Source organism: Corvus hawaiiensis, chromosome 3 (assembly GCF_020740725.1).
Source record: "Corvus hawaiiensis isolate bCorHaw1 chromosome 3, bCorHaw1.pri.cur, whole genome shotgun sequence".
NCBI lineage: Eukaryota > Metazoa > Chordata > Aves > Passeriformes > Corvidae > Corvus > Corvus hawaiiensis.
In genome coordinates, this window is record NC_063215.1 from 104195510 (window position 1) to 104221376 (window position 25867).

General features: G+C 46.9%; 1 protein-coding gene across 1 annotated transcript in view; it reads left to right on the forward strand.

Moving 5' to 3' along the window:
* Positions 1-777: 777 nt before the first annotated feature.
* EHD3 (EH domain containing 3) overlaps positions 778-25867 on the forward strand; it is a 31073-nt gene continuing 5983 nt past the window's right edge. Inside the window, exons 1-3 of the mRNA XM_048298322.1 lie at positions 778-1293; positions 7944-8120; positions 12879-12976. Coding sequence (XP_048154279.1) covers positions 1067-1293; positions 7944-8120; positions 12879-12976 — 502 coding nt within the window. The 5' untranslated portion in view covers positions 778-1066. The remainder of the gene's footprint in view (positions 1294-7943; positions 8121-12878; positions 12977-25867) is intronic.

Sequence of the window (25867 nt, forward strand, 5' to 3'; positions counted from 1 at the left end):
TTGCCCGTCTCATCTGCTTAGATGGAGAACTCCTCCAGGCACAGCCAGAGCCACGAGCCCCACGCAGTGAGGGGCAGCAGTGCAGCCAAATCATTGGGCTGGAGAAAGAATAGCCCAAGAGACAACTGAGAGCACACCTCATCAATGTGTATAAATATCTCAGGTGGGGGTTTCAAGGGGATGGAGCCAGGTTCTTCTTAGCAGTGCCGAGCAACACGACAAGAGGCAACGGGCAGAAACTGATGCACAGGAAATTCCACCTGAACACGAGGAAGAACTTCTTTATTGTGCTGATGACCACACATGGAACATGTTGTCCAGAGCGGTTGTGGAGTGCCCCTCACTGGAAATATTCCAGAACATCTGGACACAATCCTGTGCCATGTGCTCTGGGATGACCATGCTTGAGCAGGGAGCTTGGAGCAGATGACCCACTGGGATCCCTTCCAACCTGACCCATTCTATGATAGGCTGGAGAGCCAGCTGAGGCTGGCAGTGCTCAGGAACAGCCGGCTCCCTCTCAGATTTGCACTCGCAGGGCTCATTTCAGTGGATATTTTTTAGGTTTATTTCGACGCGACGAGAGAAAGAGAATAAAATGGCGGCCGGGCTCAAAATCCCGCCAACGGCCCCCAGGGGGCGCGGCGGGACCCGGCCCTCCCCGCTGTCCAACATGGCGGCGCCCGGCGCGGCTTCACCCGCCGGGGAGAACGGGCGGCGCCTGCCAGGAACCGCCGACTTCCGGCGCCCGCCCCTTTCCTGGGGCCGGCCCTCCGCGCCATGCCCACGCCGGGAGCCGGCGGCGTGAGGGGAGGCGGTGCCCGCCGGTGCCGCTGGGCCGGGGCTGCGCGGACGAGCCGCTCCTTCAGCCTCCCGCGGGGACTGCTTTCTGGCTGAAATCGCCGGCGCAGGTGGCGTGAGGGCGGGCGGCCCTCGCGGGTGGGCGCTGGAGCGGAGTGAGGCCCGGCCGGCCTGAGGGGGATGCGCGGGTAGCCCGCGCCCGCAGCCAGCCCAGCCCAGCCCAGCCCCGGTGGTCGCTGCGGAGCTGGCGTCAGGCGGCCACAAGATGTTCAGCTGGCTGGGCACCGACGACCGTCGGAGGAAGGACCCGGAGGTGTTCCAGACGGTCAGCGATGGCCTGAAGAAGCTCTACAAGACCAAGCTGCTGCCGCTGGAAGAACACTACAAGTTCCACGAGTTCCACTCGCCCGCCCTGGAGGATGCCGACTTCGACAACAAGCCCATGGTGCTCCTCGTGGGGCAGTACTCCACTGGGAAGACCACCTTCATCAGGTAAAATCCAGCTGCCCGTCGCTCCCCCTCCCAGGGACGCCTGCACCCTCAACGCCCGGGGACCGGGGTGGGGCAGAACGTGTCTCTGCTACCCGTGCTATGCGTTAAAAACCCTTTTTTTACCCCCTTCGTGTCCCCTCAACAGCTTTTCGTTGAAAAGTCACCTCCACTCAAACGTGGAGCATTCCTTCACAAGCGCAGAGTGGTGTGAGATGTCCCATGGAACACCGACGTGGCAAAAAGTAGCCCAGGGCAGGGCTGAGGAGTGCAGGCAGGTCAGGAGTGTGGAGATGTGAGTCACTGGGGCCCTCCTGGCCGTTCAAAGTGCAAAGGCTTTGGGAAGCCCGCGGGCATTCCCGTGCCTGCACTGCCCAGGCTGACCCTTTTAGTAGCCATTCTTTTCAGTTTGCTGTAGCTTTTGAATGGGGAGGCAGCTTTAAAGGGAGTGCTTCGGTCTGCAGGTGGTCTGACACTTGCATCCGTCTTTTTCTGCATTGTCCCAGACAACGCTCAGAACCCGCTCAGAGCAGCGTGGGTGCCTGTGCACAGAGAGACCTGCCCCTCTTCAGGGCTCCAGAAGTAAAGCCCTGTTTTAACTGTGTCCTGCTCAGACGAGATGCTGGGAGCAGCAATTTCCTTTCGAACTGTAAATAAAGAGCAGCTGCCAGCAGCTCTTTCATTTCGATGATGTGACACTGTCGCAGAGAGGGTTAAACTTTTCCGACTGGACTTGGTTGCAGGAATCTCTGTTCAGCCATGCTGATAGTTCAACTTGCAGCAGCCTTTCCCTCGGGATCATAGCTGAAGCTGCGCTGTGTTTCCTATGTGATTCATAAGCTAAGCGTTAAATTCCAGCCTTTTTCTGGCGTGGCTGTGTTGAAATCTGTGGAATTACCCCAGTGTAAATCTGGACGCGAGCCACAGGCAGCCAGCCCTTTGTTCTACCAGTATTTCTTGGTGAAGGAGGGAACTGCAGAGAGTAGAGAGAGGTGAATCAAATTGACTGTACCTCTAAAGCAGTGACCTTGAGAAATGCAGGGGCTTTTTTTTTTATGTGCTGTAATATTCCTGCTGCTAAATTTCCTGGTCGGGAGCCAAGAACAGAATGCATTTCTGCTACCTTGGCATGTACCTGGCAAACAAAGTTTAGGAGTTAAAAGGTTTTTCTCATATGAGAAGGTCAGGTGGATGGTGAAGGGGTGCAAAAGACCCAAGGAAGTATTTTGTACATGTTTGCAAAGGGAAAAATAGAGAGGATGGCACAGCTGCCTGGTGCCAACCCAAATCTTTGTTCTGTGGCTTGGTACCAAACCTCTTTGAAAAGCTTTTTCGGTCGTCTGGGTTACAGACACTCAGAGCCTGACCACGAGGAGGTTGCTGAATTCCTGATAAGGCTGTCTAACTAAAGCATCTCTTCCTAATTCTTTTCTTTGGATTGCCAGCATGTGTTTCCCTGCAGTCTCACCTGCATACTGTTAGCAGAGACTTCCTGCCTTTGCCCCTCTCTATTCAGGGGAGTCCTTTTTCTGTAAGCCTCAGCCTCTTTTGCAGAAAGTTTGGGTGCCTAGAGCATGGTCCAGGCAAAAGAAGGTTGAGGCTTAGCTCATGTGGGGTGGCAGCAACAACCTCTTTGCTGTCAGCAAGTGGATCTGAGCCTCTCTGACAGCTGCTTTTCACTTGAGCTTGTGTCCTCTTCTGTCAGTTTTTTCTGGGCACAGGGCTGAGATGAGACTATGGTCAAGCAGAAGTGACCAAGAGTTTTGGAAGCTTCTGCTTCACAGGAGTACCAAACGGACCTGAGAAGGCCTTCCGAAAAGGCAGTCTTCTCTTCAAAATAGTACCTAAGAAGGTGAAAGTTGAGAACTCTGGTAGAAGCCCAGGGTCTCTAACTGTAGGAGAACTGTGAGAGTCTGTTGCTCCAGTGTGTTCCCAGTCAAAGACCAGAAAACCTCGTGTTGCTCGTGATAGGCTTCCAGCGTGAGCTTGCAGGCACTGGTCATTAAAGAGCTGGGATAAGCACCAGATTAGCGTCCAGAGTTATTGTGGGAAGGCAAGTGGGAGCTAAAGCTGAGAGCAGGGAGGGGTTAAAGGGGGCTAGGGGAGGAAGTGGGAGGGTTGACAACCATTATGTCTTAGCACTAGAGTGAAGCAAGAAACAGTCTCTGGACATTCCTTCCATAATCTTGTCAGGATGGGGGATAATTAGTGTTATCCTTATGTATCAATTCCACTCTTAAATTGCATCCTGCTTGTACTGCCATGCAATTTAGGGAGATGACTTAATGCCACTAAACAATCATGTGGAAAGAACTCAGTCCCAGTTTACCTGGATCCCAGGACACCTTACCAAAAAAAAAAAAAAAAAAAAGACCCTTAGTCACCTACCTGAGGAATGTCCGTCTTCCAAACCTTTTTTCCTTGTTTTGGGAAATCTGAGGTGAAACAAGGAAGAAGTGCAAGGCTCTGAAGCACCTAAGCTGCAACATCTTGCAGTGAGGCTTCTCTCTCGTCAGGAGCTGATGGCAGAAAAAAGGCAGTCAAGGTCAGCAGTGAGAAACATTCTTGTGTGGGTCAGCGCCAGTGAAGCGAGACCAGAGCCAGGTTTGTTTTCAGTGGAACCAGTCTGTTCCCTTTTCTGCTTACCAGGACACAGAACTGAGCCTTTCTCTGCTATGTGAAAGGTGTTGCTAATGCAGCTTTTCCATTCCTGCTTCCTGCTGTATCATCTCTTTGTGCTCACTCCCATTTCTGTCCTTGGTATGTATTTGGCTGATGCTTTTCCACAGGGTTGGGGACTGAAAGTCAGTGCTGGTTAGGGCAAGGCAACACCTCTACCTGGGAATATCTGACAGCCACAGCAGGATCTCACTGGAGCCTGCCTTTATAACGTTATTGCTTTTTATGTTTCCTGTGAGAGGGTGGGAGTGCAGGACAGAACATTACTCTCCTAATTAACTTAGATTCCTTGATCATTTCTAAAAATAATCCTGGCTCGAGTCCAGCCATCCTGCTAATAAAATAAACAAGCCTGCCAGAGCCCTACTGACTGTCAACATAGCTTGCTTTTCTGGTGTAGCCACCCCTTCCTCCTACAGCTAATCATTTACACATCTTGGCCTCTCCATACTTTTGTCACAGGCTACACTCAGAGCTCTGGTGTGCCTTCCCCGTGCGGCCCTGAACCTTTCATCTCTGCCTGCATCAGGCTGTTGTCACCATTTCCTTCTGCTCTACCCTTCTTCCCTTTCCCGCTCGGCATCACCTCTGCTGCCACACTCATCGGCATCCTGCAGGGCTCCTGCATGACTCATCACGGGCAGGCAGCCCCTTCCCCCACATCCTGCGGCACTCCTGCCCAGCGAGCCCAGCCTCTCCTTACCCATCTCCAAATCTGCCTGGGAAAGGGGACCCCAAGCTGGGCTGGCACTAATGCAGCTGCTTTCCTGCCCTGTCCCTTACCAGGAACAGGCCTGCAATGGGCAAACAGCATGATGCTTCCAGCCACACACCGGCTCCAGACACTTCTCCAAAAAGCAGATTGGTCATAAAAAACCTATTCCCCTCCTACCTGGGGTACTCTGCAGACTTCCCTAGCCTGGCTGGAGGTCACTCCCCCATGCCTTTAAAGGTGTTCAGCCGTTCAGCTTAAGGCATGCAGCACTGGCAGGGGAAATTGCTTGCTAGGGTTGGTGTTTTCCACAGCTATTGTTTGCTCCTCTCTCCCAGAAATCCCCACAAGTGTGACAGCTGCATGTGTTCTCTAGCTTGCCTCTGGTAGCCAGGGCAGGCTGTGTCACTGTGGAGCAGAAGTGCTTCCCCCCATCAGGCAGTGTCAATACAACCCCTTGTATTGATCTTTGCACAATGAGATTCTTGTGCTGCTGACACCCTGCTGCACAATGTACCCAAATCTCCCAGAGAGGCCTCACTTAAAATAGATGCTGTGATAGTGGGCAGTCCAATCTTCATCTCCCTGGTTTCCTACCACTTGTTGCCCATTAAGTCAATAACATTGGTGTGTAGCTACTTCTTTTGTGCTTTTGTTGGGATTTTTTGCTTTGTATTTTTTTGACTCTTACACAAGAAATAAACACAGAAATGCTTTGAAACATTAGCTGAGCAGAGCTGTGATAAAATTCTTCCAAGCAGGCTGTCTGGAGGAGTGTTGCTATTACACACAGGACTTTTGGTTAGACTTTCTGGGAAGCTTTGTTTATAAATAACAAAACACCCCCCTTCAACTATTTTTTACTTCTGCTCAGAAGTTGTCATATTACACGTGCATCTCAAGCCTGTAAAAAAGAAAAACAGTGGTTGTTACAGCAAGGCTGCAACCTGACATTGGGAGTAAGGGGCCTTTCTCAAAAGCACTTCACTTGTTGCATTTGACAATTGTTAACACTGCCTGTTTCTTTTCTCTCTAGTATTTGCATGGGGAGGATGCAAACATTTATTGCTATGGATTCAGTGAATTCCCATCTATATAAATCCACTGGCTTGACAGCAATGTCCATCAGGGGCTAGGGTTTGAATTGCCATCTAGGAGGCACAAACTTAGGTTTCCAGAGTCTGACTTAGTGGCTTCTAACCTAGCAAACAGTTGTGTCAGTGTAAAGAGCTTTCCAGGGAATTAAGCCAGGAACATTCATATGACAGTCTACAGAGCCCTTGGTGGGAGAGAAGCAGCCCTACCTTGTTCTCAGGTGCTTCAAGCTAGAGAGGAGTTACTACAGCTGCCAGGAAGGTGTATTGTAATCACCAGCCAGAGAGGTGGCACACACCAGCACTACCTGCAGTCTGCTTAAGTAATGACCCACTTTTATAGGAAAGTTTGAGAAACCCCTGTATGGTTTAGATAAATAGGATATATCTACCCTAGTGTAGTAGGTCAGAGGGCTGCTCTCTTCCTGGATTATTTCAGGTCTTTTAGGAGCTGATCAACAGCTGCTGTTGCATCTCAGAGTTCTGCAGTTAAGAAGAGTCACTTCTGGTGAGCATGGGACTTGGAAGTCACTTTGGACAAAAGATACTAGAAAATACATGATAATACACCAGTAAAGGAGGTGTGGTCAGCTCCTAAGGGAATTATGGATGTCATTTCTGGAGGTATTCTTGTTGCAGCATGAGTGTGTACCAAACCAGATAAGTAGCAGTGACTTGTCCTGGGTATACATTTGGTTGTTTTACCTCTAGGTCCAGTTGATTTGGCCTTGCCCATTGGGAACTGAAGACGTATTTACTGACACGGTATCAATAAATAGCCTGCACAATTTTTTTGTTGTTGCTTCTTAAACACTGGATAGTGATTACCTGTGTTAAAATGACAGTGAAAGCAGGAACTCCTAAAAAGTTATCACAGGCCTTCATGTCAATGGTCCTGTAGTCCCTCACACAGGGACTTCCCTCACTTAAGACTCACCTGAGTGAACCAATTCTGGTGCTTAGACATATCAGTCACAGTCATGAAAAAAATCTCCAGTCCTTCTCCTATTTCCTTTTCCACGTCCCCATAATCTGCTTTTAACACCACGGCAATTCTGTAATAATCTTTCTACCTAGTAAGGATTAGGTCAAAGCAATGGAAGAGCGAGTGCCAGCTACCCTTTGGCAACAAGCAACACGTTATTACACTAACCTTCATAGTGTGGTAGTCATTCTATTCTTCATGTAACTAGCCAGAGCTTATCACTTGTCACTTCCCTCTGACACCCTCCCATACTGAGGGCTAGACCTGTTCTAGCTACCTTCTGCAAGCCACATGGATATAATGGTCTTAGTTTTCAGCACAGCTTCAGCAGGTGGTTTTCTGCATCCAAACACACAAACACAGACCTGGCCTCAGTGATGGCATTTGGCACCTCCATGAGCCAAAGGGAACTGTCCCATGCACGCAGCATTAACCCACCCTGAATTTGGCAGGGTAAGTTAGTATATGCTGCCAGGGTCCTATTCAAAGTCCTACAGCCCCATGGGTGACTATCTTTCCCTGAAATTTGCCAAATTACCTTCAATATAGGATGCTGTACTTACTGTGCTATCTAGCTTGATGCATAGCTTGGAATATACTCCCCCACCCACATGCGTAGCGCTCAATATGCTTGAGCAGTTTGTAGTGCAGACCTGGAGCTGCATTTCAGAAGCACACAAGGACAGAGACTGAGACTTCAGTCAAGTGCAGGGGAAGTTGGCATTTAAGCAACTGATTTGGACTGGGGGCTAAGCACATTAGTTGGATGAGTCTGCTGAAATGAGCAGCAGCGAAGTAATTGATATTGGCACCAAGAGCCAGTAGGGTTTCTGGATTAACTCTGTGATTGCAGTGAACTGCTGTTTTTACTTCACTGGGCTAAGTCTGTTCCAAATGTCTTGAGGACTGAAGTACACAAAATGATGCAACATGATGAGAATCTCTTCCCAGCAGCTATAATCATCTCAATTTCTTAATCCACCTTAAATGAGCTTTCAATGTTGAGATCCTAAGTAGAAAAGATACCAAGACATTTATCAAACGATTCAGTGACAGTGCTAAAAATAGTCTCAGAAGGATCCATGCTCTTGAGCTTCATAATTGCGCTGCAATCTTCAGTACAACTCCTTTAGGACTTAGGCAGCTCATGTCTCATGCCCACACCCTGTTTTTTGACTTATAGGTACCTGCTGGAGCAGGATTTCCCAGGGATGAGGATTGGACCAGAGCCTACAACTGACTCCTTTATAGCAGTTATGCAAGGAGATGTGGAAGGAATCGTTCCTGGAAATGCGTTGGTGGTGGATCCCAAAAAACCGTTCAGGAAACTCAATGCCTTTGGCAATGCCTTTTTGAACAGGTCAGTACTCAAGAACTCCCTTGTTCTGCAGAGTGAAGTTATAACCTAATGAGCAGCATAGCGAGTAATGTAAAGGGATAAGGCACTTCTTTTCCTCCCATCCACATGGCTGATGCAACACCAATCCAGTCCTACCAGATGCACGTAAGTCATTCACTGAAGGGCTGATAAATTCAAGTGGGACAAACCTTCATTTTACTTGAACAAACAAAACAAAAATGACACCACAGCCTAAGCTCATTTTACAGGAGACTAGAGGTAAATATCTTCATTATACTTGCTCTCCCCTGCTTCAGTATTTCTAGCTTCTTCCATTTGCAATCAAAACCAGGCTCTCTCTGTTCCCATGCCTTAAACATACAACCTCAAATTGATGACCACTCTAATGTGTTTCCTGTAAAAAAATGTAGCAGGGTGTTTGGACAGTGGCTCTGTGTCATGAGGACTATAACCTTTCCATCCCCTAGACCCAGCCCAGCCATAGGGAGATTTTGGATCTAGGCCTTGCAGGAAGCCAGCAGCACACACCCATATCCTAGATGAGCACAAACTGTGCTGCAGAAGGCAACAAACTGACTACACCCATCATCAACGCCTTCCCTGCTAACACAGTGTAGGAGACACTGGAAACACGGCAGTTGCTCAGCCAAAGAGCCAGGAAAGCTGGGCTGGGCTCTGGCTCCCATTCTATCTTCGAGCTTAGAGAATGACTGTCCAGAGGGTGCAGCATCTCCTAGCAGCGCTGACCACAAGAGTGCTGGTGTAGGCTGCAGAGAGGCAGGGAATGGACCTGCAGAGAAGCATGGGGAGAAGCTTGCCGGCAGGAGAGGGACCTAGCTGGAGTCACTGCTGTGTGAAGAACCTCACAGTGCCTCAGGGTGACTCTGGAAGCGATATCTGATCACTGCACAGGACCATCATTCAAATGCATCAATATGATCCTGCACCGGAGAGACTTGGAGAAGTTTTTGATGTTTCGTAGGGCCCAGAACATCTGCACCTGACCAACAGTTAGGTCATGTGACTGCCCACTCCCTACACCAGGGCAGAAAGGTGATTTCCCCTAAGAAAACAACAGGCCTCTTGCCTGGAGTGCAGATGAAGAGGACTTAATTCAGAGCAGCTCAGCTGATAGCCAAGAACAGCCACAGCTGGCAGACAGTTCACTGCAGAGAAGGAACATTAGGCCAGGCATGGGGGGCAAAAAACAAACACTTCTGAACTAGCCTGATGGATGTGTCCTGAATGCAATTTGCTCCTGATACAGCAAGGAATCTCTGCATGCATTAACCCAGTTCACTGTATCATGCTGTGCTCTTGTTGTGCTTCTACTCTTCCTTCTCCTGAGGAAGGAGTCAACCCTGTGCGTTCAGCAGGGCAGAGGGACACAGCAGTGATTCAGCAGCAGCATAAGTGCAGTCCTTCTAGTGATGCAGGGAGTAGCCACAGCAGCTAATGACAACCTTCTCTTGCTGACATGAAAAAAGAGGGGGTAATGATTTCTAAACTGACAGAGGAGACACTAAGGGGGACTAGCTCAGCTATGTGAGCATCACAGTGCTGAAAATGCAGATGCTAATGCCCAGCTAATTAGGAAATTAAACACATGCAAGAGTTTGACGCAGAGGGCCGGAAATTGAGCAGATGTAAGTCCTGGTGCACCCACTGGACCAGATCAAGCCACCCACACTTACTTCTCCAGTGGGCCTGGCTTCTTTGCTGGAGACAAGCAGAGCTATCTCTGCCTTGCACATCTCTTGCTGCTGCCATGTATATGCCAAGGTCATGACCTTAGCTAGGAGGCTGTGAGCAAGAAATTTGCAGAAGGGAGCTAGTCTCCAGGAGCCACACCTCTAAGCCAAGATAAGAGTGACTATGGGCAAGTCTGCTTTGCCCATGGATGGTTAAAGGTAACACTTGACTGTGAGCATCAGTGAAAAGGAGCAGCAACATGAGGCAGTAGCATTCACACAGGCCAAGCTGGTCTTGGCTGAGAGGTGGCAGCCACCAGCACTGTGTCCTGTGGGGTGCAGAGCCTGCTGGTCCAGAAGTGAGCATCCACCCTTAGCTGGGACTCCCTCCCCAGCAGAGACTGGGATCTGCTGCTTTCCAGAAGCAGGGGAGGACTGGTATAGTCAGGATTTGGCTGGGAGACAAGCAAGTTGTGCTGTTCAGAGCCTGTATCCTCCCTCCATTCCCAGGAGATGGAGCACCTACCCATACCTGGGAGATAGGGCTGCTCAGGCCTGAAAGGAAGACAGCAGATCTGCAGAATCCTGTCTCTTGTCTGCTCTTCTTGCCTCAGGTTGTTCCTGGGCATTGAGAGAAGGACTTGCTTTCCTTTCTCCAACTAGGCTGGCCAAACCCCACCTCTGGGAAGATTCCAGAGAGATTAGAGGTTGCACCTTGTTATCAGGAAGACTTGTTTGGCACCAAGGGCCTGGAGCAAAATCAGGAATCTCGCCCATTAGTTTCATATCAAATTGACTAGGTTACAAGAATTCCCCCATCCCCAAAGTTTGTTTTGGGAAGCTAAGGTGGAGTCAGTCCTGGTTTTGTGTTTTGAACAGCAGGAGAGGTGGATAACAGGTTGATCCTTCAGCCCTGTGCTCTGCCTGTAGAGGTGGTGAAACTCTAGTTTGGCACCACGTTCTTCCCTTCATATGGCCCCAAACAGAATTAGCTCATGCTCCCTGAGGTCCTGCAGTTCTGCTGGCACAACAGGAAGGCAGCAGCCTTAACTCTGCCTACAGAGCCAGAAAGCACTCATTCATGCTGGCCTCTGACCTTATATCTAAAATCTCCTGTGGAGTACTTCTCCTAGAGAAACCAGTGGAAAATCCCCCTGCCCCATTTAATATTACAGCACAGGGAATACTCAGGGCTGTAACAATGGAGAGCAAACCTGGGTTGGCAGGACAAGGGAATAACATGACCTCCTGAGCCTTTTGTTCTCTGCTGTTGTGCCTGGCACTCAACAGGATAATCAAGCCAGTCCCCCTCTTTGATATGAGGTATTACACATTCAGAAATGCTCCCTGTTACCACCTGCCAAGCTGAGGATGTGGGAAGCTGTAATATGTGGTCTGAAATAGCTGACAGCTTTGGGGAGGAGACACTCTTTAACCCATGAGGATTCACTCTTGTCAGAATCTCCTTGGAGTCATACAAGCAGAACAGTTGGGGTGAGGTTGTAGCATAGCCTGGAGGAGTTCAGAGATGCAGGGGCTTCTGCAGAACCAGACACTCATCAGAGCACTGCAGGGCCCCATCTGCCTTGACTGCACTGAGTAGTCCTTCTGCCAACCCCCATCCTTTGTGGTTCTGCCTCCTCCCACAGGAACATGTTTTTTTGTGCCTGGATGTCACACCACCCTATTAATATGCATATGTACACACACACACACACACACACACACACACACACATGCTTGTGTGCCTGGAATGCCATCACAAAAAGGCTATCCATGAAATGCTACCAGGAGCTACAGAAGCAGATAGGCTTTCACTGTCCTTTCCTGTTACTAGCAACTGAAATAGATGAGCTGCAGCCACAAAGCACAAGTGACTCTTCTTAGGCTGTGATTTGCATAGATACAGGATGGGGAACAACTAAGTAAAGAGCAATTACACGTAAATGGAGCTGCAGAGCGGGGAGCAGTGAATTACAAACTGAATGTGAGTTAACAGTGTCATACTGCTGTTAAAAAGGCAAACATGTCACTGAGATGTATAAACAGGACTGTCATCTGTAAGAGAGAAGGAGCAATCCATCCACTCTGCTCACCACTAGCAGGGCCATGGCTGGAGTACGTCAGCTTGTGGCATCATGCCTGAAGAAATATGTGAAGCAGTTTGAGAGGACCCAAAGGAAGGCTTCAAGGGTCTTCAGGGATTTAGAAATGAGCTGGAAAGGCAGCTAGAGAGAACTGGAAGAGATAGGAAAAAGAAAAAAACAACTACCAAACTGTTTTCTATAGAGGAAAGACTGAGAGGAGCAGGATGACAATAGTGAACATTGTGACAAGAGGGGAAAGTAAATAATTTTCCACATCTACTGTGTTTGTGACTGAGTGGCATTGTAGCATACAAGATTTAGATTAGACATTAAAAAAAGAGGCTTTACTGTAAAGATTATTAAGTAATGGAGTAGACTCCCAGAAAATGTTGGTGAGTCTGCATTGTCATGGATTTGAAGAACACTTTAGACAACCTGATTGATCCTGCCTTGAGGCAGGATGATAGACTAAGCAACCTCTTGAGATCTCATGCTGCCTATGCTTTAGTACTTCCATGGTGCAATAATAGCATGCTTTTTGTCTGTTTAAGACCAGATTTGAAAGAGAACAAAAGTCCTACAGCATTGCTGTTGTTTTTTTTTTTTTAAGCCAAGTTATTTCAGTTCACTTGAGTTCAGGACTCTACAGGGGAATGCTTAAGCAAAGAAAAACAAGTACCACTTCTTGTTAAAATCTAAACAGCATATAAATGAAAACCCAAATGTTTTCATAATTACAATTTGGGGGCCCATATAAAAAACCTGTCATAGTTCATGACTGAGACCCATGTTCCAGCGGCAGCAAAACAGAAACTAGAACTAAGCACTTTCCTCTTTCTCATTTCTTTAAGTAACAGTAGCTCCAGTTTCTAACTGAAGACTTTAGAGATCAGAGTCTGGCTTGTCCCATGTTGCCTGTGATGTTCAGCACATCATAAGTATGTTTTGCCTTTTTTTTTAAATACTTATTTTCTACACAGGTTCGTCTGTGCCCAGCTACCTAATCCCGTATTAGAAAGCATCAGTGTCATTGATACACCAGGAATCCTTTCTGGAGAAAAGCAGAGAATTAGCAGAGGTAAGTCCCAAGTTCAGTTCTCTTCTAAATGACAGTAATGAAAACCAGAGGAACTGTAGATGAGTTTCACTTCAAACTAGACAAGCTGTGGATAAAAGCAGTGGTAAGAGCCTCTCAGAACTACAACATGACTTTGCAAATGGAGACCAAAGGAACATTGTTGATCTGCAGAGAATTTAAATGTTTTCAGGGAAGGCTGCTGACAGGGTCAGCAGTACCTGTGGCACAGTCCAGTATTTCCCCATGGAAGAGATTTCTATCAGAGTCAAGTAATAACTATCTGCTTTGCAGAAACACTTGCATTCAGTGGCTTACTGATGATCCATAGCCAAGGCCCCCATTGTAATCAACCTGGTTGCTTGCACTGTCCAAGCTTCCTAAATCTAGTGCAGGACTGGATTGGGTTTAAGAGCCAGTGGCACCCAAGTTGCTCATTGCAGTGGGGAATCTGGAAAGCCTGTGAACACTAAATTGTAAAATCCTAGAGTAGTTTGGGTTTGAAGGGACATTAAAGATGCTCTAGTTTCAACCCCCTCCCATAGATAGGGGCATCTTCCACTAGACCAGGTTACTCAAAGCCCCATCCAACCTGGCCTTGAACACTTCCAGGGATGGGGCATCCACAATTTCTTGGGGCAAGCTGTGCCAGTGCCTCACCACCCTCACAGTAAAGAATTTCTTCTTAGTATCCAATATAAGCCTACCCTTTTTCAGTTTAAAGCCCTTCCCCCTTGTCCTGTCACTACAGACCCTTGTAAATGGAGCTGATGAATAGCACAGAGTCTCTTAGTGAACTTCTGAGGTCACTCTCAGACTCCCTCTCTAAAGTGGGCAACATCTTTATACTTCAAACCTAACATCTGTGGTCACTTTCTTGCTCGGTAAGGTGACGGTGGTATAGCTTGCATTTCTAGAAGATTCCTTAGATAAAGCTGGGAGTTATGCATCATTTCATTGGAAGAAAGCCAAGGGTAGTAATCTCAGCATTCAGGTTTGAGAAGATCAGTTCTCATGCACACTGCCTATGAACAGTGCACAGCTGAGTTTCAGCAGCACAGGCTCTACCCCAGAGTGCTGAGGCCTTTCCTGTATTTCCATGTTCTGTCCCATAAGATTTCAGATGACTCATGGCTTTCCAAGTTTTATGACACTTCTGCATTGAAATTTTTCTTGGAAACTTACTTTTTTCTTTTAAATGAGCAGCCACCTTGCACAGAGCCAGGTCTTACTTGTTTTGCTGGGATTTTCCAGCACAGGAACCTTAGCTAGCAAAGAAGTGTCAATAAAGCACAGCTACAGTTACTTGAAAACTCACATTAACCTTTTTCACTGTGGGCTTCTGCCCTGCTAGGGGATCAGAAATTCCAAGGTGTGCCAGCCTTTATGAGAAGGTTGAAAAATATGCTGTGCAAGCATTCCTCCCCTCAGCAGAAAGTATTATGGAGATAAAAAGAAATTTGTATTATGTGGTGTAGACATTTTCCAGTCAAAAAATGCCACCGAAAGCAAACAGTTCTGTGAAACTATCACAGTGAAGGAAACTTGCTTAGGAGGAAATATTTTTGTTATTAAAAAAAAATGAAAAGAAAGTGTGAGTCAAAATGAACCCATTTCAAGCTCCTTTTCCAAATCTCCTCACTAATTCAAATCCTGACATATATTGCAAGATTTTCCTGCTTTTCATCTGTTTACAAAGCTAAAAATACCCCCCTGCAAAATAGACTGGCACTTCTTGCTGCTCTTTCTGCAAAAATTTCTCTGTCAGCTTTCCAGTGGGCCTTGGTATCCCATTCTAGAGCCCATCAGTCTGACCTTGGTGCTGGCAAAGGTCATGGAACTGATCATCATCATGGATCAGCCCAGGCAACACAAGCTTATGAAAGGCAAGGTCCTTTTTGACCAACTTGCTCTCCTTCTATGACAAGGTGACCTATTTCCTGGATGGGGGGAAGGCTGAGGATATTGCCTGCCTAAACTTCAGTAAAGCCTATGACCTTGTTTCCCTTAGCATTCTCCTGAAGAAACTGGCTGCTCAGGGCTTGGATGGGTGCACCCTTCCCTGGGTGAAAAGCTGGCTGGAGGGCCAGGCCGAGAGTAGTGGTGAATGGAGTTAAATTCAATTGGCTGGCAGGCAGTCACAATGGTGCTCCAGCTCAGCACTGGACCAGGCATGTTTAATACCTTTATCAGTGATCTGGACGAGGGGATTGAGAGCACTCTCAGCCAGTTTGCAGATGACCCCAAGCTGGGCTGGAGTGTTGGTCTGCTGGAGGAGGGTAGGATGGCTCTGCAGGGGAATCTGTAGAGGGATCTGAATTGATGGGACAGATCAATGGGCTGAGGCCAGTGCTGGCTTTACAGTTGGATTCAGTGATCTTAAAGATCTTTTCTAACCTAAACAATTCTATGCTTCCTGCAGCTACTCTAATAAATGCCAGCAATGCCAGAACACGCTGATGCACAGCTGTGCACTGTTAGGAAGGTCACTGGTGTACCTTAACCCAAGCCAATAGTGCCTCTGCAAACATTTGGAAACAGCTGAGGAGGCTAAAGGGGAGTCCCAGTTCTATACGTTTTTGCACGCTATACCTGTTTGTAGAACTGGAGGCCTGTCTCAGCATGTGGAACAGGTTCTTCCTGGACAACTTTTCTGCCCCTAGCACAATTAAGTGCACTTATGGCAGAAAATTGTCACATTGACCCTGTGACTACACTGTCTGGTCATTCGACCCTTTTGCCAGGAGGCAACTCTCAATGGAGTACAGCCATCTCCTGATCATCCTGCCACCCCAGGAATTTGCTCTGCTGTATCTCCAGCCAGACAAGGGGGCTGTCACAACCTGTCAACTGATTTAATCACAGTAGTTAAAAGTACAGTGTAGGTGAGATCATGCTTTGTCAGGATAGGCTGAAAGTGGTCATGTGGGCCAGGCCAGATGACCTTGCAATAGCTACAGGACAAGATCCTCATCTGCTTTAGATGAACATGGCTTTGTTGAGGCTGGGACAACTCCAGCAACTTCTGTCTACAGGGAACAGGAAGAGTCAAAAGAGTGCTGAGGTTCTTGTGTTTAGGAAGGGCTGCTGCCAGGCATTGGCTTGAGCTTATCTCAAGGTGTTTTGAAAGGGAGTACTCACCTCCCAGTTCCCATGGAAGAGGAATAGGAAAAAGTGGTGAGGCTGGCACCTTTGCCACTAAGCTTACAAGCCAGCTGACCTCATCAGCAAGTTGGTTTTGGAGGCAGATAGAGCAGTGACATGGTTTCTAGGCAGGAAACAAGACAGGGCTAAAAACTGCTGACACAACAAAGTTCTTCTGCTCCTTTTGTACCTTCCCAGCCTGCTCAGATTTTACTTGGGAGTGAAGCAATACCTGAGAGAGTCTTACAGAGGTTTTCCAAGAGACTTTTAAGTTTCTTAACTGCTCAGAACAGGAATGCTTTTCTTACCCCCATTGATAGTAGTAGGTTCTAAGACCCTCAGACTGGGGTACCTGTGATGCAAAGTCAGGGAAGAGAGTAGATAGTGAAGCAGCATTCTGTTGTAAATTTGAGGGGGAAAGTAAAGATGTAAAAGATGTGGTAGGCTTTCCCAGCCTGCCCATCCCATGAGAACCAGCAGCATTTCTAAAAATAGGAAATTCCTCTCAGTGGGAACATCACAAGTCCGTCTCCTTCCCCATTAGAAATCAGGAGCATTAGCTAATCTATGCAGTGTCAGCTTAGCAGAATACCATGCTGTCAAAGTTTAGCAATCCACGAGAGCCACCTTATACCCCTGAATTTCAAAGCAGTATCTGTTCCTGTTATTGCATCCGTGTTTCAAAGAGCAGGAGCAAGGGAACAGGGTTTAAAGGATTGATTCTGGGGCCAAGTCCAGGTTCTGAAGCTTTTCATTTGTCTGCACTCAACTCTGAATTAAACTCACTGCCTTGTTGCTGTTAAAGGTGACAGATCTGACAGTCCCTTCCCCTTCACAGCCAGTGTGTGCACGAGCACAGGGTGCTGGTGTTAGTGCTAGCAGCAGGGCTTTGCAGATGGCTACCAAGCTTTGCTTCAAGGAATGCTGTATAATCCCAGGAAACAAAGCTCTACGCTGGCTCTCTTCCAGGACTGCATGACCATAAAGAGCCCCCTTCCCCCACAGAGCAGCCCATGAAGTTTCCCAGTAGCAGAGCTGCAGGTTTAGGCCTATCAAGCAATTGAGGGTGATGGAGTCTGTCATAGCTGAAGTGCACATCCCTTTGACATGCAGTGACATCACCAGCACTGACACAGCAGCTGCTGCTGCTCTCAGGTTCTCGTAAAAAGTGTAGCCAAGGAGCTGCCTGTGCTGATTTGACCTACTGAGCTCCTGACTCATGCACTACTTTGTGGTGGGCACCCACAGTGTCACAGGTGTGGCAGCTAGACTCCCTAGGATACACAGGTGTCATTTACAGGCTTTGTGGGAAATGTTTCCAGGATGTCCTGGCCCAGAGCATCTTGTCTTTCACTGCTTCTGTATTATCCTTGCCTGGAAGGCAGCCATTTCTCTTCTGATCTTTTTTACAGACTGGGGCATGAATCTATGTCCACATTTAAAGAACTAATGGTTGTATTGCCTTGTCCCTTGCTCTGTGTCATTTTTTTTAATTGTTTCCAGGGAAGCATGAGGCTGCAGAGATGCCCATAGGGGAGGTGTTTGTACCAAAACAGTACAGTCTTGTCTCCTTTGACAATTTGATAATGATAGAAATGCCATCCATTTGTAAAGAACTGTTCTGGTGTCACATAATGAGCTCAGGCCAGCCTGCTGGGAGGGAAAATGAGGAGGGGATGACTGTACTGAAATAAATGAGGACAGAGGGGAGGACCACAGATCAGGTCATACAGTACAGCAGAGCCAGGACAGCAGTGAGGACTTCCCCATAATTCATCACCTTGTGCAGTCTGCCCTGCTAATGGAGCCACCTGGCAACAGGAACTCATGCGTTTCACTGGCAGTGCCATCCCTGGGGGCTGAGCCTTGCACGCTCTGCTGCCCATCTGTCTCAACCTACATCTGCCCTGAGCTGAGCAGATCCAAGTCTGCCAAGTTCAGTGACACCTTGGCCAAGTTGTATTTGATCCCTGTTTTGGGGTAGTACTTCCTGGATATATCCTGAACACTTACTTCATCTTCACCCTCTCTCTGCCGCCTTCTCCCTTTCCTGCCTTAGCAGTGACCACAAGGTCCTAGCCAGGAGGTAAGGACTGGCAGTGTCATTCTGCACTGGCTTTTTTTCCAGCATTTTCCCGGCCTTCCACCCAGTTCCATTCTGCTGGCTTCAGTGCAGCCTAAGCATCCCATAACCAAGGAAAAAAACCCTACCCACCAGCCGCGCCCTTCTCCTGGGAAAGCAGAATTCCCAAATGACCAGCAGCTTCAGCACCAGGGACACTTAGTCACTCACCAGCCTTGACAGCAAGAAGAAAAATGCTAATAGCAACAATCTTGGGCAGTGCAGAGCTCTCAGCCTGGCTGTCTCGCAAATAGCCATGCTTGGAAGGGAAGGGCGAACACCAAGGGAATTAATGTTCTCCCACTTCATGCAATGCTGTTTAGGGTACAGTGGCAACAAAAAATATTTTTTCTGAGGAGCTTTGTCACGTATGCTAGCAACAGCATGATACAAACTAAAGGCATCCACCCTGAAAGCCTCTAAAAGGGAGGCATTTCAAATATTTGCTATAATACTCCCCACTGGTGATGTTTGCTTATATTCTGTATTTCACTCTGCCTGGGAGGGTGAAAGTGCAATGGTTAGTTTGGACTTTCCAGTTCACCTCCATTACAGCTGCTCTGCCAGCCTGCCTGATTTTATCACAGTCTCACTTAACACATACTGTTCCACTGAAATGCTCAGCTCTTACAGGCACACTGGTCTGCGCTTCCTCTTAAAAGCAACACAAAAATGAGCAGAAAACCTGCACAGTTCTCGTTCTTATTTCTAGAAATACATGAAGCCATGAGCCTAATTCTTCTGACCTGAAAGCAGCATACAAACAAAAGGTCAAGATTATATTTGGGGTTTGAGAAAACCAAACCATTATTTTGTTTGGTGTTGAAGGAGGGAGGGACTGTCTCCATGATTTGGGTTGGAAATACTGATACATTTTGCAGTTCCAGAGCTGGAAGAGCAAAAAAAAAAGTAACACAAAAGAACAAGATTAAATGGCAGCAGAGACAGGAAGGGCTGTGCTTTTTTCTATTCCTATTAACATACAGCAAGCATTTAATTTATGTTACTAAACAAGTCTGATTTTTAGAACAGCTGTGCAGCTTGTCCATTTGTTGTGCACTGTGCACTCCAGAAATATTTTAAGTATCTATTGCATTGAGGGAAGATGGTCATGCCATCAGCATCTCATCAATTTGCATTATTTATGCCCATCATGCATTCTTTCAGCTTCCTGAGCAACAATGGAGAAGGAATGTGTTTCCTGGTCACTGGGAGCTATCAGTTACTGGTGGCCATTTCAGGCCAGCTTTTCAAACATGATTTCTCCCAAAATTTAAAGTATGAGTACAGGAGAATTCAGTTTGTGTTTAGATGCTATAGTAAAAAAACTTCCTTGGAATCCCAGCTACACATCAATGCTGCTATGCACTGACTTCTCAGGAAAACTTGGCCTGCATCCAGGTGCCTTCTGAGGTCTCAAAATCTGGCTAGAAATTGTTTTCAGAACTGGCCCAAGTACCAGACCTGTCTGTCAACAAGTGGCAAATACATAAACTTGTAGATGGGGACAGGTTCTGCTGTCTGTTCATAGGAGCTGAATAGGCTGTTAGAGGGAAACTTAGCTCTGGACAATGCTCTCCTCAGTTTTACTCCACCTGATTTGAATGTGCCTAGTGGGGTTTCGTTCACTTCCCAGTGACATAAAGCAAGAGCCCATCAGGCTCCCAGTCTCTTCCCCACCCTGAAGCCCTTGCAGTAAACAACATGAAAGCAAAAGGCCACACAGTCTGGCGCTCCAGGTACTGGTTAATGTAAATGTTAGCATTGTTGCTAGCTGAGAACAGAGATCTGCTGTACTTGGAGTCCTTTTGCCTTTGCTTTGGAAACCTTAAAGCCTCCAAAACGTATTTAATGTTTCCATTAGTTCTTGGTATGGAGGAGGAGATGCGGAGCACTGGCAGGAGGATGTAGCTCCCAGTGCTCTGAATCAGCAGCTCCAGGACAGATTATTTCTTTGAGTATAGGCACAAGCAGAAGTGATTGGCAAGCTGGGGCCTGCTCTAGAAATCAGGCCATGTGACATTCAAAGAAATCTTTTCATCCCAAAGGACTTCTGTCTACTTCCCAACACACCCACAGATACACATTACAGGAATCTCATTATATTCCCTTGGAAGGCAGCCTCTTCCAGAGAGGAGTATGGCAGCTGTTTACAAAGGTGCTTTAGGATGAGCAGCAGTGAGGTGTATCCAGTACCCATCCCTTCTGTCCTCTCCTGTTGGGGAAGATGAAACAGGAAAGCCTTGGAAATATGATTGCCTGACAAAAGATTTTGGGAATATGAAAACTACAGGCAACATCGAAATGAAAGCCACTTTTGAAATACCAGGTCTTAGTTACTGAACAACTAGAAAACAATGGTATGGCCGACTGAAGTAATCCCCTCTTGATGGAACAATACCCTCTGCTTGCAAACAGGTCCAAGGGTCAGAGCAGACCCTACTAGCTCAGCAGAAGGGGTCCAAAGAGTAGTTTTTAGAAGTTAAGATGTAACACTCTATGGTAATATAAGAACTCTTATAGGCTGTATGTAAATGCTATAGGATTTGTATCTTGTATTAGATTGGTTAGTGACAATTAGAATATTCAGTGCAGAAGATGATTTATTGTATTGTAACCAGGACTTCAGACATTCTCATTCTCACTCTCTCTCTTCTCATTCTCAATTCTCATTCTCATTCTCTCTTCTATTCATTCCTCTCTTCCACTTCTACTCCTGCTCCTACTCTCTCTCTCTCTCTCTCTCACCCGTTCACTCTCTTGCTCTCTTGGGCCTGCTCAGAGCTGAGTCTAGCAGCTCTGAGCAGTGCCCCAATACCCACGCCCTTTACAATAAACCGGCTGTGTCCCAAGACCTGCCTATAGAGATCTCTCGTCTCCATCCGTCACCGTCTACGTCCGGCCGTCCCGACTGGACCCCAGAACCCCCACAACCTACAGTCTGGCGCCCACCGTGATTGCCGAACCCACACCCGTAACCTACACTCTCCTTGCTGGCACCACCAGCTCCTCACCTTGAGAGAAATTTGCTCAAATCACTGTTCTTCCACCCAGTCCCAGCTATTTCCTCTCATACTCTTACCCAGCACCCTTCTCTCTCTAGGACACCATTACTCTCTTGAATCTCACAACAGCCACCCAACCCAGCTTCCCACTCACTTTGTGTGTCCTCAAAGGGGTGTGCCACTTCCCCCTCCCTCCCCTCATTTTCTTCTTCTGGCCATCGTGTGACCTTCCTTCTTCTTTGCACACAGCCATCTGTCACATTTGGGTAACACCTGCCCCTCCCTGGCACATTCTCCCCCTCCAGTGTGGGCTGCCTGCTTGTTTTGCAGTGACATAAGCCTTCTTCCCTGGACTTTGAAGGGCTTTCAGGCAGGACATTGTTGTGACCAGTTAGACTAATCCTCAAAACCCTCTTACTCAATTATAAAAATTTAAGTCATAAGCTCCCTGGAATCAGCATTCATTTTTCATCTCCCAAGAGCTGTTCCCTCTCTAGGTAGTCAGTGTTCACTGTGTCAGCTGTCCCATCTTGTGATGTTGTCCTCGGACAATCAGAGCCAGTCTCCCACTTGACAAACAGGGACACTGCCATAAAACTCTGCCTTATAGAGTGGCACAATCTGATAAATCTTTCATCTCTGGATAGCACCAGCTTTAGAAAGATGAGAAAGAAGCTCCAAGTGACTAAAACTCAGCAGGAAAGAGGTGAATTGCTAAAAGCAGCAGCACAATTTACAGCAGTAGTAACAGCAAGCTGTGAGGTATCTGGTGCAAAGCAGAAGCTTTGGGATTTTTGGCCCTTCTTGATCTCACTGTTCCCATTCGATGCCACCTGAACTCCACTACCACAGGACCTGTGGCTATGGTTCTACAAGACAGGAAATCAGTACTATGCTTGCTACTAATCAAAAAAACCAGCACAAACAAAACAAAGCCAGACCAGCAGCAATTGGTGTAGCTACATGGTGAGAAGTGCTGAACCAGTGCATGCCCACTCCTTGCTGGTTTAAATTGGCTTTGAAATCTTACAGCCAGGCAGATTTTATGCTGGATCAGGTATCACCCATCTTCCCAGTCAGCATAAAGACTGTATCATGCCTGATCTGACTTGACAGAATGTAATTGCATAATCTTGCCAGATCTTGGTGAAATGCATGGTGCCAGATATTCCAATGGTGCACAAAGTATTTATTAGGCCAGCCTGCCTTACGGAGTCTAGGTGGCAGGGAGTCTGCAAGAAGATCATTTTCTCTGCAGGCTGAACCCACTGACAGTCCTGCTGACTTGTCAGCTTTGTGTGAAGTCTGTTGAGTCCTTTTCATGCTGTCAAAAGGAAACCTGTGCCATGAAAAAACATCTGATGGAATAAAATTGTTATCATGTTCATCTTGTCCTCCTAGTACTGTATGATTTGGATTAATTTTCTCTTCACGTTCACCTTATCTGGAGGTTGTGAAAGAAGCTGCATCAGTGATGTTAGAGAATGTTTAAATATGCAGCATTTTTTCAACAGGGAATGCAAGTACAACAGACAGGAATTACTGAACAGAAAATTCTTCCCTTTACAATTCTGTCTGAACATCCCTGTAATAATGGTTTTGCATTAATGCAGCTTTGGCAAGCAGATGGCTTCCCAACCACCCTGTAAGTTCACAATAAAACCGTGCTGTGTTCGTGGACAGCTTCACCCATCCCTGAAACACTGCCAAAGCAGAGATAGTGACTGCCTGCTTTTGTGAGAGGCCTTAGCAACGCCATACAACACAGGGAGGCGTAGGGAGACATAATGCATTTGCAGTGGAATGAGCAAGGGACACTATGAAAACTCCTAATTTGACTGTAGATGCAGATCAGTACTTGGTCTGAGCTCACACAGTTAATAACCTGCCAGAAGAAAGAGGCAGGCCCAGTGCATCTGTGAAATGAAAAAGGGGCAGGAGGGAAGAAACCAAAGCGAGGCTATAATGCTTAAATTTACTTACAGAATCAGCCTCATGTTTTCAGGTGTTGAACACCCCCAGCTCTGGCTGGAGCCAGGCAAAATGCCCCGAGTTCTATATGCCGTTGAAGAGCCTTCCAAAAATGAAAGCTCCAAACGAAACATTAAAATACTCATCTAAGACCTTATTTTTAAACACATTTATAAATAGCTTGCCCTTAGCATTTACACTGTCATCCTGCTATCCAAATGCTTTAGTAAGAATCTATTATACACTAAAAACAAGACTAAAAAGTCAGCCCCATGAATCACATCTGTAGCAATCCTCTAGGCACTGTGTGCAAAAACGCCACCACACTCAGTGACTCCAAGCAGACAGTTGTAAACAGAGGTCTGTACCACGTCATGCTGTGTGTTAAGGAACTATGCAGCACTCGGGATAATTTTCCCCCCTTTCCCTCTGTAGTGCTCTATCACTTTAAGAACAGAATAGATACACTTCCACCTTGTATTTCCTGCCAAGTACCTCCATACAGAGGAGTGCAGCTGTGATCAGTAGCACTGCACACACAAGACATGTTTCTTGCTCAGCTGGGCACCAACAGGAGAGGTTCCTTAAGTGCCAGAGCAAGTGAGACATACAAGGGGAGAGTTTGGGTTGGGCTTTTGTCCTGGCATGGGATGCAAATGAGGCTGTGGTGATGTTTCAGAGCAGTGAACAGCAAGTGTTACTCTCCTGGGCTTTGTTCTCTCTTTAATGGAGATCTGCAGGACAGCTGTCAGGAGACTATCTCTGAACAAGCAAAGGAGCCAGGAAAGAAAGTCTGCTAATTAATCTAGACATTTAATGAAGTCCACAGGGACATTCAAGACTCATTGTATGTTACTGTAGCAGCTGGGAATACACAAAGGGTCTGAACAGATATTAATTTCCTTTTCTTGCTGGGTAGAGCAACATTTATTTTTGTTAATAGTAAAGAGAGGCTCAGGAAATAGATACCTTCTAAGTGCTACTGTGGATGCAGGCTGCTACAGAATAAAATTCATGAGAGCTAAGCACCTACTTTTGAACAAACCTTGAGACCCAGGCAGATCAAAGGGCAAAGGTCAGTCTCCTAAGTCCTCAGTTAATACCAAAACCACAATTACACTTTTTTTCCCGTATCTCCCTTCTTTTAAATAATCACTTCCCACTTTTACTGAATCACTAAAAGGTGGGCTGAGTGTCAGGTGCAGACACTTTTCCCAATTCATCCTAGCCCCTATTAACACAACAGAGAGCATAACAGTGACTGTTCCTCTACCGTCAAAGGGAAACCATCCACATGCTCTGTGACAGGACATCACTGTAGCATTACAAGGTAGCCTAGAGAGCATGACTGTTTTCCTCTTGATTCTCCCAAGAGAAACACTGGACAAAGTAGTTATGGTACAATTCAAACATGTGCCAGCTTGACAAGAAAACATCCCAGTCCATGAGATTTGACAAGATTAAATGCACAAACATCTCCAAATAAAGTCACCCTGACTCACTGCTTCCATGATGAAGAAGCAAGCTGTGTAGCTCTGCGTATGAAGAATAAACTGTCCTGCCATGCCAGATGACTTCCAGCCCTGGCAGAAGTGAACATAAAGTCTGCGTGTCCTCTCTAGCAAAGTTTGAGGGGGTATGGGAGGCCCCTGTTTGCACAATCAGTGATCTGCTTGCAGAGGGACTGCTGACAGCCTGAACCTGGGCCAAGTGAAATGAGGTATCAGCATCGACTTTGTCCTGCTCGCACTGCCCCCAGCACAGGTTAGGAAGGAGTCAGCACACTGATCTTTGCAGCAGATTTGCAATTAGAGCAGTGGAGTAGAGCTCCCTGCAGCCAGAACACCCAAGGTTAAAAAGCTGAGGTTAACACCTAAGGTTAAAAAAGGCTGCTAATATTGGAAAGCAAGCAGGACCAAGTTTGTTTCAGTTCTAAAAGACTGACTTGTGACAGTGTTTGAGGTCAGACCCATGAACTGAGCAAGATACACAGCTATCAATATAATATATTGAATGCTCAGCAGGTCTTTGTCAAAGCTAATACTAGTTCTGAATTCTCTGAAGTTCTCAGCATCAAACGTAGCTGAGCAAAGAGCCAAGGCCCAGCATTGCTTGCTCTTGTTAGAGGAGACACTCATGTCCTAGTGAGCAGAAGGACACTGGTAAGACAAACATCTGTCTTTCATTTGAGATTTCTGTAGATCCCATGGAAGAGAGCAGGGCAAAGTGTCCACATCCAAAAGCATGCACCTCGCACACCCACACTCTGCCACCCCCTTTTCCTGTAAGGAGCAAACTGTAATTGGCCAAAGCACAACACTGCCCAGTAATAATACTTTGAAGTTATATAAAAGTTCTCAGTGGCAAAAAGTTAATACCAATTTATCCAGCTGAAGAGAAAGTTCATACAGGCTCTACTCATGACATGAGAGCCAGGATTTCGCTCCAGTTTGGTTAGTCATATGGAAAAAAAGGCCAGTGTCAAAAAGCAAGATCAGAGCTCAGCTATCCTCCCTTCTGTAGTTCCAGTCTAATGATTGGGATGCACTGGTTGCCCTCCAGGTTTTAGAGGGGACAGAAGGAAAAAAACAAAGAAGAAAGAGGAGCAAGAGGAAAAAGCACTGAACTAATTATCATGCATTTATTCATGAA